The following is a 12,364-nucleotide window of genomic DNA, read 5'->3' as shown; positions in this document are numbered from 1 at the left end:
GGAGGCAGCTTCCCAAAAATGAGCAAACATCCTTCCTCCACCCCAGGCAAAAAAGAGTGTTTTTTAAGAGACCCATTTGCCTGTGTGGGGCCTTAGTCAGGGTAGGGTCAGTGCCTGGAAGACTAGAAGATGGAAAAGGAAATGTGAGGACAACACCCAAGCCAAGGTCAGTGTCCCTGGAGAGGGGAACTGCTGAGTCATTAGCACGACCTCCCCCCCACCCTTGCTTCCCATGTTTCTTGGAAGGGAGGAGGTGGGTGTTGGCTTTAGTCTTTTTTATGGCTCTAGGGGCTGCTGGATTTCTTGTATAGGTTTTTAACTGGTGTCAGGACATCCAGAGATAGGGTATGATGAAGTACAGGAGAAGCAGCACAAGGAGAAGCTAGAGTGGCTCTAATGGCCTGAGGTCCCTCCTAGCTTTGGACATGACTCTTAAGATTTTTTTTTTAAGCAATCGGGGTTAAGTAACTTGCTCAAGGTTACACGGCCAGTTATTTCTGGGTAGGGTGCTGAGTATCTGAGCCCGGATTTGATCCAGGTCATCCCAACACTGGAGCCAGTGCTCTTACTCGCTGTGCTACCTGGCTGCCCCTAAGCAATCGGGGTTAAGTAACTTGCTCAAGGTTACCCGGCCAGATGTTTCTGGGTGGGTGCTAAATGTCTGAGCCCAGGATTCGATCTCCAGGTCATTCCAACACTGGAGCCGGTGCTCTTACTCGCTGTGCTACCTGGCCGCCCCATGACTCTTAAGATTTGGTAAGTTTAAGAGTTGTTTGAAACTGAGGGCAATCACAACCATTCGGGTTCAGTTTCCCCCTCAGCAGCAGGCTCTGAGAGTGACAGAGAGAATGAGAGTGAAAGATTAACAATACACTTATGGTTTCCTTTTATGTGCTTAACTTTTAAAGGTAGCTTTCTTGGGGTTAGGGGAGAACTCTACGAGGACATGAGCTCTATGAGGAATAGACTGAAAACTTAATGGGGGGAGGGGAGAGAACCAAAAACAATTTTAAGCCAAGGAGAAAACATTCCCTAGTTGAAGCTAAAAAGGATGCCAGTAGAGCTCTGGTCTTGGATGGATGGATATGTGTGTGTGACTACCCCACAATAGGGGGTGGTGAGAGATCCCATAGTCTATATGCTGTTAGAGCACTAACATTATAAATATTAACATGAATCTGTGATAAGAAAAGGAGCCATAACATTACTATCATCCAGCTTTAATACTGAATAAAAGTTCCCATTAAAAACAGATACAAGTGAAAATAAATATTTTTATTTCAGTCTAGAGGTGGAAATGGATAATGTTATGGATTTCCCATAGGAAAGGATGCTTAAACCAACAGCCTGAAGAGGGAAACAACACAGCGATACACGCATTTAAAATACAGATTTTAATATAAAGGCAAACTTAAAAGCATCTTCTCAATTACAAATTAAGATAGACATGAGAAACTGAAACAGAAGGGAAAATCTTAAATTCTGAACTGTGAAGAATTAATTACAAGCATGAGAGGGGAAGAGGATTAGGATTAACTATTTCCTACTAAAAATGAACGGAATGACAATGTATTGACATAAATTAAGGGAAACAATTTGAATTTTAAATAAGTCACAAATTCATAGGCTAAAGCATATAAACTAATTCCTATTGACTAGGAAATATCCCATAGCACATGTCCTAAGCAAGACGTGGGTGTGTGGGTGTGTTTTTTTAATCCACTCTGGGGAAGGGATTGTTTTAGTTGTTAACTTACAAGTTTAACAAATCAGTTCCCAAGCAAAGTAATTTCATGACCTGCTTAATTTCCCTGAACAACCCTCTGCTCTCCAACAGCTCTAAATCCCATTCCTAAAAGCCATCTGGAAAGAATGGGAGACCAGGGAGACCAAAGTGTTTTCATAAAAGCCAAAGTTGACCATTTAGCCAAAGGGATTACAAACCCAAAATTCTGTCCTAAGCTAATGATCTCCTATTTCTCCCTTCCCCTGTTGTCTCTTAAAAAGCACCTTTATGAAAGGTTAATCTCAGTGAAGCATACAGGTGTGCCTTAGAGTCACAGGGCAACCTGAAGGGTTAATCATGTTCAATACATTATAATTAGTTGTCAACATTTAAAGTGACACACACATTTTTCCTTCAAGGAGTGAAAATCTTTTTCAATCCCTAAAGAGTTTCACAAATGCCATATATGGAGAGTATAATTCAGTTTAATCTTAGGTGTTATACTCTGGTAGCCACAGTAATATCTTGTGTGTGTGCACAGTTTTTTTTTAATGTAGAAAGTAAAAACAAAAATGGCACAAAACAGTAATTCATCCGACATGTCTGTGAAACAGCCAGCCACCGACTGTTTCAAAGACTGTAGCGTTCAAGCACGGAAGGACTCTCAAACTCTTTCTAGATAAACACACACTAACTCAAGGTGTCCCTTTCCCCTTTAGTTCTGCGTTGCCAAGTCACGAAGACACTGACTTCTTCCCTGTAAGCCTCCTGCTAGGGAAGGTAGAGATACCACCCTTAAGAGCTTCTAGTCAGGAGAAGGTGGGGAAGGACCTGGGGGAGGAAGGAAGGCGCCGGGGGTCACCAACTTTGGAGATAAGTGCTGATGCCTTGACTATGCTCCTTAACATAGGAGGCCAAAAGGAAAAGGGGACAACAGGCCTACTTTGTGCAGAAAGGGATTTGATGATTCCAAGCTCATGTATCCACAGCATAGCACCTGGGATCAAGGAGAGCACCAACTTTTTAGGAAGGAGAGAAGGGACAATTTCCCTCTTGGATATTAAGTTTGTTTTTTAAAAGCTGATAAATAGCACCATCTTAAAATTGGTCTTTTCCTCTAAAGCCCAAATCAAGTGTGTAAGTTCCCTAAAGGGTCAAACCAATGCTATTCCCCACCCCAAAAGCAAGGGGGAGGGCCTCCTCCAATTCATTAAAATTGAACACAAGTGTCCAGGATCGCCCTGTTCCCAGGCTGTGTAGTCACAACGCACTGTCTCCTGCTAGTCGAACATGCCAGGCCTTCACAGGAAGCAATCACCCTCTGGCAACTCACTGGAAGCTGGAGGCCAGGAGGGTAAGCAGAAAGGGAAAAGGACATGCAGCTACCAACTCGCCATGCTTTCCCCATCCTGCAAACTGCAGGCAGGCAGTCTGAAAAGTCAATTACCAGACAGATCTTTGGGGGACTCTCGTTCTGCTTGCCAATGGCATCCAAACCCACAGGCCCTCGTTCAAGGCCTGCTAAAGTTTTGAATCTCCAGTGGTTACCAACTTAAGGAAAGGAGGTATACTCTGAGAATCTGACAGTTCATAGCCTGTCCAGTGACTATCAAAGGTGAAAATGGATAAAGAACATCTTCCAGAGAACATATGCAGGGGGAAATTACCAGGAACATGAGGAATGGTTCTAAAAGTGTAGAAAATATGAGAGCACCCAATGCACGAATATCTTTAACAACATGCTCAAAGGGAGCTAAGACCCCTCTCACCATGGACTCCAGGGTAGCTGACAAAGAAAGCCAGTCATCCTTGTTTCTGCTTAATAATCTTACAAGGGAGGGGGAGAGAGAGGGGACACCCCGAGACAAGAATCTTGGACTTTTCAGGCCTTTCTTGTCCAACTGCATATACCCTGCTATTCTTGGCCTATCCACTCAACATTCCTGGTTTGCAGCTGCCTCTCATTTCCCCTTAAAGAGCAGAGACAGGAAGAGCACTGGGAAACACTTTCTGGGACTCTAGAACTGTTCAAAGCAACAGACACTTGAGCAAGCTCGGCACCGCCAGTCCTCCAAGAGCCTCTCAGCATCTTAAATCGATTCTTATCCAACAGGGCACCTGCCCCCTCCAGGAACGGGGATGGGGGAAGCTGGCACAGCAAGTGTTCTCCTGAACTGCAGGGAAGAGCCAACCCTGCTGCTGTCACATTCTTTAAAACCACTTGACACTGTGGGGAAATGAGCAAAACTGGGCCTGGATAGATTCCTTCTACCCATTCAACTAGGGGGTTTACAAAAGCTGCTTTCTAAAGAGCATTAATTTAGATGTGAACTAACTGATATTCTGAGGGTCTGAAAGTTGTGGAAATTCAAGGTACAATTTTAATTGTTTCATTTCCTATTTTAAATTAGTTCCTGAGAAAAGAAAGTCGAAGCTCGGGTCTTGTCCAGACACCTACAGGAGGTTCAGGGGAAGTTTCTAGCTGACAAGGGACTCAGTCTAGACTTGACACATGGGAGCTGTTCTGGAGGGGTCTGTCATAAAGCCTAGAATCACTGCAGAAAACAGCTTTTCTAGCCCCAAGGTTTTACTTCTCCTACTGTTTTCCTCCCAGAAGTAGCTTCGTTCAATTCACCCTCAGGTCAAGAAGCCTAAATCAAAGCTGTCTACATCCTCAGCCCCCGCCCTTCTCAGCAGCTGCCCAACATCCACACAAGGGTATCAGGTCTCAGTAAAAACAAAAGGCTAACAGCAAAGATGCCGAGGGTGGTGGGCGCTCGGAGATCAAGTGCTAGAATCAGTGTTTTAGGTACTCATGTGTGAGGCCCAAAGGCTTCCTTAGCAGCCTTTAAAAAACAAACCACCTTCAAAGACCATCAACATGTGGGTAGATCTTCCAGCCAGAACTGCTCTTGGGATTCTGTATGCAAAGGCAGCCAAGGAAAGAGTGATGGCAGGGTGAGCTAGAGGTGCTAAACCTCCTGGCAGACACCGGACAAGCAGCCAACCAATGAGCTCCAAGTGCCTCACCTTTTATCCAGAAACACTGATAAATTTACTAATAATTAGGTTTGCCAAATAACCTCATGCTTAATTCTAGTCACCAGTCAGACTCCAACAAGAGAACATTTCTAATCTGCCCCCAGATCCTGCCTACCTTCAGTCTTGAGCTGTTCTGGGCAATGATGAATTATTTTTCCTTATCTTGAATCCCAAAGTATGTAAAACCACAAGGAATGGCAATGGCCACATCATTTTACATTGCCCTCCCTTCTCCAACCCCAAATTCAGGGCCTTAACAAGACACCAGTTCTATCCATAATGTCAAGAGAGAGCACAATGAGGTTGCCCTCAACTCTACTTGAGGACACTGATTTTTTTTGTGGGTTCTCCCAAGCCTCAGAGCTCCAAAGACATGCATCCAAGTTTGGGTCTCCACAGAACCTGTGCCAGGGGATGCACCTCTCTAATGGTCATGAGTTACTAGGCTTCACTTCCTGGATTCCAGGGGATATTCCCAGCTCCTACCAAAAGCGACCATGTCTATTGCCCTTCTGAGTATCTTTTCCAGCTCCTCCTCCACTCACTTCTTCCCAACAGTCCAACTCAACCTGCTCATTTTTTGCTGAGAACCAACAATGAAACCCTGTGGCTCAGTGCAGGAATGGAGGTGGAGGGAGGAGAGAAGAGGGTTGAAGAACAGGGAGCATCACCAGCTGGGGAAATTCTACAGCAGAGGCTGAAGCTTGGGATAACTAATCCAGCAACTGGATTCTATAACACAATGCTACACTGAGAACGTTCCCAGACACAGCATGCTGGGGTGCAGGCAATAACCTGATTCAGAGAGACACAAAGAAGAAGAAATATTATCAAGATTAGTCATTTAATCAATTACCAATTAACTGATGAAGCCTAACACGATGAGGCCAGACAGAAGAAATCCATTAAGGTAGGTAAGAACAGCTGAGGAGGAAACTTGTTTCTCCATCCCAGGTCTGTGTATGAAAACAGGAGACTTTGATCAGTTTTGTAGGAATGGATCTAAGGAGGCCAAAAGGCTTCAAAAGCTCTCTGCTGGCCATGACTGCACACTTGCTTAGGCAGGGGTACATTGGGTCTAGTCGATACACTACTGCAATTCATGGTTATTGCCGTTTCCTATCCGAGTACTTGGTCCAGTCCATGATACCTAGTCTCAAAATGAGAAGCTTAAAAATGGAACGTATACCCTTTTTTGTGCACTTGAATAAATAAAAATGTCTTGTAATTTTTCCTCTCTTTTTTAAAAGTTTACTGTGCATTATACAATCTAAAAATAAATGAAATCAAGTATATGAAATTTATAAATTTTCATCATATCTCTATAAAATACTGTCACTTCCATAGTGTGACACTTTTCTGTACACAGAACACCAGGTCACAAGACAACTAATTTGTCGCCACATCATCAGATCGGTGCATAATAAGATAGTTGTGTGGGATTTGTGTGTATGTGTGTGTGTATGTGTGTGTATGTAAGAGAACTACCATTTAAACCTACTGAAAAGCAAAGAAATACAAAAGCAAATGCACTTAGTACAAAGGCCAAGCCATCTGGGGGTCAAGTATCAAAAAATTACTAACAAAATACAGAGTACTTTGAACAAAGACAACAAAAGCTGAGAAATCAACACTTGCCCCAGCTTAGGAATTAATGTCCAATGTTGCCATAAAGAATTAAAATGGGCCTGACCAACACCAGTAATTATGCACCCTGTTCATATGCCAATGACATCCCCCTAAAAAAGGGCTAAAAGCATTAACAGTATAGCAGGTAAAATTCACAGTGACAGGGGAACTCAGTGATGAGGGCATGTGTGGGGGACAAGGAAAACATGTAATGCAACTAGCTTAAAGTATTCTCAGTTCAAGGTGAACTGGTTGGTTGGATGGTAACAAGGACTAGTGACCAGGTGGCCTAACAGCTGGTCGAGAAAATGGAGAACAGTGGTCAAACTGAATAGTTGCTTAAAGGAGTTGTTTTTAAAAACAAAAACAAACAAAAATCACCAAGGCCCCAAACCCACACATCAACTTTTTGCCCTCATTTTTTCAGGATAGGTAAAGCCTTTGGTAAATGAACAGAGTGACTTGAATAAATAAAGCAGACTTTCCCACGAACTGTATTTGGCATTGGTCAACCCTCGAAAGTCAGCACCAAGGAGAACTACAGAGGCACAGTTCTGATGGATGAAATAGCACCGAGAACAGGCTGTTGACTTCTCTGCTGGTGTGCCAGTCCTTTATATATATCTTATTTATTTATATATATTCTTATATATAGTTATTTATATTTTCTTAGTAAGTTGCCTTTTATGACTTAGATGGAATAAAATAAGTCAAAATTGTTTTTACTTCTTAAAAAATGATAAATACTTTATCTAAAACTATCAACAATACAAACTGGAGCCTTTGAGCCGTTTCTTCTGCAGTTTTCTTTATAGTCTGATTCACAGTAGAATATTCTTTACTCTGTCGTACTTAAAAAATCTTTGTTTACGTTGTCATCCAGTAGTTTGTGAGCTGAAACCCTTGCAGGCCAGGTGAGCACCTTTCAGTGGAAGCTGAGTGAGTTGGTCCACGATGTCCTTGCATAGGTCACATGGGGTTGAGGTAGAAATTCTAGTTACCTAGGAGACATCAGGGGAGGGAAAGAAGCAAGAAAAAAAATCAAACATTCATCCCATAAATTTCTAACATTAGGTTCGCCAGGAAATTAAAATACCCCTATAAAAAAGTGTAACACAGTAACCTTTTGGGAGATGTGCGTGGTAAAGTGAACAAAACTTCATGGTTTGGAATCAGGAAGCAAACGGAAAGGAAGCTGAGGCCACCCACAGAAGATTAAGTGACTTTGATCCCTTTTTACTTTATGTAACAGGTACTGAATCTGGGAGATCTGATGCTCACATAAGCCCTAAGCCTTCAGAGAAGGTATAACCAAGCCCTTCCTTAGATAGATGCCCTTCCTTGGCCAACAGCCGCTGCTGGAATAGGCCCCTAACGTCGAGCTGAGCAGGTAGGAGTAGGGCTACAAAGTTACATCTGTCCTCCCCTCCCCAGGTAAGCATCTTCTGTGAAAGCCTTGGCTAGAAACTGGATGGAGCTGGGTGCTGCCTTTCTGGTACTGGACAATTTCTGGGAAGCCCCCCTCTCCGTGGGTGCCCCGGCCTCCTCATCTGGGAAATGACATGAGAAGAAACAGCGAGAGAAAGAGAATGCCATCTTCTCCCTTTGAGGATTATCTGCCCTTGTTCGGGGCGTGCCTCAACCAAGCAAGCTCTTATTTTTAAGATGGTGTTTGTCTTCTGGATGATTTCAGGGAGTGCGAGTGGTCAATGCAATAGCAGCTAGCTCAAGAAACAGGCAAAGCGAGGTTTTCTGGGAAGAGCCCCCGCCCCAGGCTGAAGGGACTCAGGGAGATCCTACGCTGGTTTGCTTCCAGGTGACTTCCCCCTTCAGAAGGGTGACAACAGTCACAAGAGCTTCAAGTTATGAAGGAGCTGTTTTCAAAGTACCTACAACACCAAGAGTACTGAAACCACAAATAAGAATATCACACTTCATATTTAGCAAGCACTCGAAGTGGGGGGCATGTGAGGGAATGATGAGAGAAGGGTAAGTTAGGCTGAAAATCTTAACATTGAACAGTGTCCAAAGGACAACTGATTCTTGAAAGGTCAGAGATTTCATGAGCTGCTTTCCCTCCACTGAATGATTTCAATTGCAATGTTTTAGTGAATTGCTGAAAAATTCATTGCCCCAAAGCCAAGTAGAGAGGGAGCTTTTATATACAACATATGTAGGCTATTTCAAAGGTCTTAGCCACCTAGCCACCCAGAGACCTGTCTCTTTAGAAACTGAACAGAAGGGGCTGGCTATGTGGTGCAGTGAATAGAGCACCGGCCCTGGAGTCAGGAAGACCTGAGTTCAAATCCAACCTCAGACACTTAACAAAAAACTAGCTGTGTGACCTTGGGCAAGTCACCCAATTGCCCTGCCTTCCCCCCTCCAAAAAGCAAAAAAGAAAAAAAAAGAAATATATATAACAAAAAAGAAATTGAACAGAAGCTTTGATCTATATGATCACAGCTAAGGAAAAATTGAAATGGGTTCAAACAACTGCCCAAGGTCATAATCAACAGCAAAACTGAGGCCAGATTTCTCTACTCAGCTTCAATGGAGTTCTCTGCTCCCTAGAGTTAATGCCTGACAAGGTGCTGAGTTTCGGCCCACATCATGAATACTTTAACTGGCTTGCACAAAAGTCTGGCTAGTATTTTTTCAAGGAAAAGTGCAAAACTTTTGAGCTGTTAGGCAATCAAACATGGATTTTCATGATGACAAGACACCAGAGATTTCCTCTGTTGCTATTTTACGTACGAAATGAAATTATGCCCGTAAGAACAGAAGCCAGTTGGTAAGTCCACATTTTACACTAACAGTCAACTAATGACATTTTAAAATGAACATAGAACCTTTTTGTAAAAAAGACAGTCATTTCCCTGGTGCCATTGTTACCTGATTTGGAAAATAAGAGACATTGAGGTTCTGTCTGTTAATTGTGGGGCAGGAGAGCTACAGGGAAAAAGAGTGACAGCAGAGTTGGGCCTGTGGCCATTCCGTGGATCTCAGCCATCCAAACAACCTGGATTTCAGGTCTCTTAAGAAAGAATAAGATAAAAATAAACCTTGATGGGACCAATGTTAATATCAACTGAATCTAAATTCTTTGGATAACACAAAAAACATCCAATGGGATCCAATAGGATCCAAAGTCCTATGTCTTGCACTAAATATTTGTTGAATAACTTAGTCCATCCTATTCTCTTTCCCAAAAACACATACTTGACCTGCATGTAAATCATCTCAAAACACACACTATAACCATAGAAATGTAAAGATGTCTGAAGAGAACACAGCAATTATCAATGAAACTACTAGTAGACTGAGCTGTTCACTCCAAGATTTTAAATGAATTGTTGGAGCACAAATACTACTTAAAACTTGTGTGCTGAAAAAATATGGTTTATCCCAGTGGCTAAACCTCAAAATCTTTTCCAGACACCAACTGGTAAGAGAGGTCAAGAAAGTCACACCTTAAACACAGGGCCTTTTCTTACTTGGAATACCTGAAATATGGCAGGAAGAAAGATAGACTATGGTGTAAAGTGACAGTTGATCTGGCAGTGCCCACAAGGGGCAGTCCCCCTACCAGTTAGGGCTAAGTCTAGAAAGGTCATCAGAAAAAACTCAGTCAGACTTGCAGCTCATTAAGAGGAAAAAGGAAAGGGCTGCCTTCTAAGCCCTAGACTGCTCTGAATTAAATAAACAATAGGGACTAAATTCAACTTGATCAGCTGTAAAGCACTGCCTTGCTGCCCCGAGCCTGTCAGGTGCTGTCTGAGGGCAGAAGCCCAAGGCCTGGGTGCCATGCTTAGGCAGGCAGGTTACTGGGCAGCACCATCATCTGAGCCAGGTTAACTAACATCAAAGAGCTACTTCTTCCTCCTTCACCAGCAATGTGCCCCTCAGGCTGTAGTCACCCCCAATGCCCTTACACAGGGTAGCAGCCTCATGAGGAACAGGCTTCCTGGATGTGTCTGCAGCACAGTCACAATCGATGCCAAAGGGACAAACAAAGCCTCCTGTCCTCCTGGGGGAGCTCAGGATGACAGTTCTATTACCTCAACAGGACTTTTCACCTACTTGACCAGTTTGACCAGCCCCATATATTTCCAGTTACTGAGCACATGTTTTGTTTTTTTTTTTTTGGTTTTTTGCCTCCTCGGCATTTGGTTTGGAGAATTTCTGATGAGCACAAGGAAGGGATGCAATGAAACATCCCACTCTTCTGGCCACGAGAGGGATGCTGATCCCCAAGCCCCAGTAAAACCTGCACTGGCACCCCGAGACTCCTACCCTGACCTCAACTGGCCCCTGGCCTCTGTGAAAGGAAGGGAATTCAATTTTGTGCATACACCACCTAGTTTGGCTCTAGCCTTACCTTACATAATACGAACTGCTAGCTAAGCAAGCTCTTTATCGCGGCTTAACCCCAGAAAGGTGCGAAGCGTAAGGAGACTGCATGCCAAGGGTAACCCACATAGCGGGTGGGCCAGCGGCGTTGGACTGCGGGACCACCGGTGCAGCCTGGGCCAGGGCCAAACGGGACAGAGGCTGGTGGTGGACTGTGAAGGAGGGGCGGGAAGCTTTGTGGGGGAGGGAAGCAAATTTGATAGACAGAGAAGCGTTAGCCTGAAGAGAAGCATCTGAGGAGGGCGCAACAAAAGCTTTGTTAGCAGGAATGGACACTGGGGTGTGCAGAAGCCCCGGCTCCGGGTTAGAAGCAGCGAGTAACGGAGGGGGTGGAGGTAAGGAGACGTTAGCAGGAGGAGCAGGAGGAGGAGGACGCAGGACAGGCTGCACTGGGCTGAGGTGCTGGGGGGCTCTAGCCTCACTACATGTTCCTATGCTAGAGGAAGGGGCCTGGAAGGAAGAGGAAGTGGGGGTGACCACAGCCTGCATTGGGTTTAAGCTTAGCATGGTGCTGCTACAGAAACTGGCTCCAAACTGATGAGAAGAGGCAGAAGGCACCGCATGGTTAAAAACACCTGCAAACAGGAGAGAAAAACTGAGCTTCAACAGAGAGGCATTGTCCAGGAACGGTGAAGAGACATGTGCGCCAGCGCACATACATGTGCCAGCACCCACACACGCACTCAAGCAGATAGGCAGCATACAACATATGCACACATGTGCCAACACACACACACGCACACACATACAGCAAAAAGCAAAACTGTCCTGGTGAGAGCCTGACGGCTATGTGGCGTGCTACGGGAACCCTGCTGCTAGAGATGAGGGTTCCAGAGCACAACTTACCTGCAGATGCCTGGGGCCCTACCCAAGAGGAGGAGGAAGACTGGTCCTAGACCTCGGAGGCTCCACTCAAGGCCAGGGAGCTGAGCTATGGGCAGAGACCAAGGGGACAGGGAGGATTTGGACCCCGGGACCCAGCACGTGGCCATTCTTGCAGAAAAGGAAAACAATTAAGATCTCTAGGTCCTGTTTCCTCCCTGTGTAATATCATCTCCAGAAAGGACAAACAGGACCTGTGCAGGGGCCTACATGGTACGTATATGTTCTGCCAACTATCAATTGAAGACGTTAAAATCAATACCACACATACATTCAAACAGTGGCGTCGGCCCCAAAACAAAGGGCTTTATGGTTGACAGCCAGGGAGGGGAGGCGAATGACGTGCTATTGTGACAAGGTACTTATGACTGGTCAGATGGAGTTCACTGGATGCATTCTGCATGTTTACTGTAGGGTTGGGGCAAGGAAGGGGAGGACAGAGCAACGTAATGAGGGGATGAAGGCCCGAAAAACACACCAGAATATTCCCTCAAACCGCAACATCTAATATTAGGCACCTTGTGGAGTGTGTTTAGAGGCCTAGAGACAAAAGCCTGGGTTCTGTCACTTACTACACAGTGAACCTAAGTCACTTCTGTCTGGGCCTCAGTTTCCTAATGTGCAAAATGAGGGAAAATTAGAATAAAGATGACCTTGAAGGTCCCTCTGACTCTG

General features: G+C 44.5%; 1 protein-coding gene across 9 annotated transcripts in view; it reads right to left on the bottom strand.

The window, feature by feature from the left end:
- Nucleotides 1–1,254: 1,254 nt before the first annotated feature.
- Nucleotides 1,255–12,364, bottom strand: part of DOT1L (DOT1 like histone lysine methyltransferase) — a 123,422-nt gene continuing 112,312 nt past the window's right edge. For 8 of the 9 annotated variants that reach the window (XM_069073617.1, XM_069073711.1, XM_069073758.1 and 5 more), the window contains one exon: nt 1,255–7,398. In XM_069073617.1, the coding sequence (XP_068929718.1) occupies nt 7,391–7,398 (8 nt within the window). In that variant the 3' untranslated portion in view covers nt 1,255–7,390. Of the gene's footprint in view, nt 7,399–7,427; nt 11,383–12,364 lie in introns of those variants that run through there. The other variant, XM_069074120.1, reaches the window with a different exon arrangement.

This window comes from Petaurus breviceps, unplaced genomic scaffold (genome assembly GCF_028583685.1).
Source record: "Petaurus breviceps papuanus isolate PSGF00001 unplaced genomic scaffold, PetGlider_PUasm1.0 108, whole genome shotgun sequence".
Classification (NCBI taxonomy): domain Eukaryota; kingdom Metazoa; phylum Chordata; class Mammalia; order Diprotodontia; family Petauridae; genus Petaurus; species Petaurus breviceps.
Note: the sequence above shows the minus strand (reverse complement) of the source record. Positions and strands in the feature narration are given on the sequence as shown.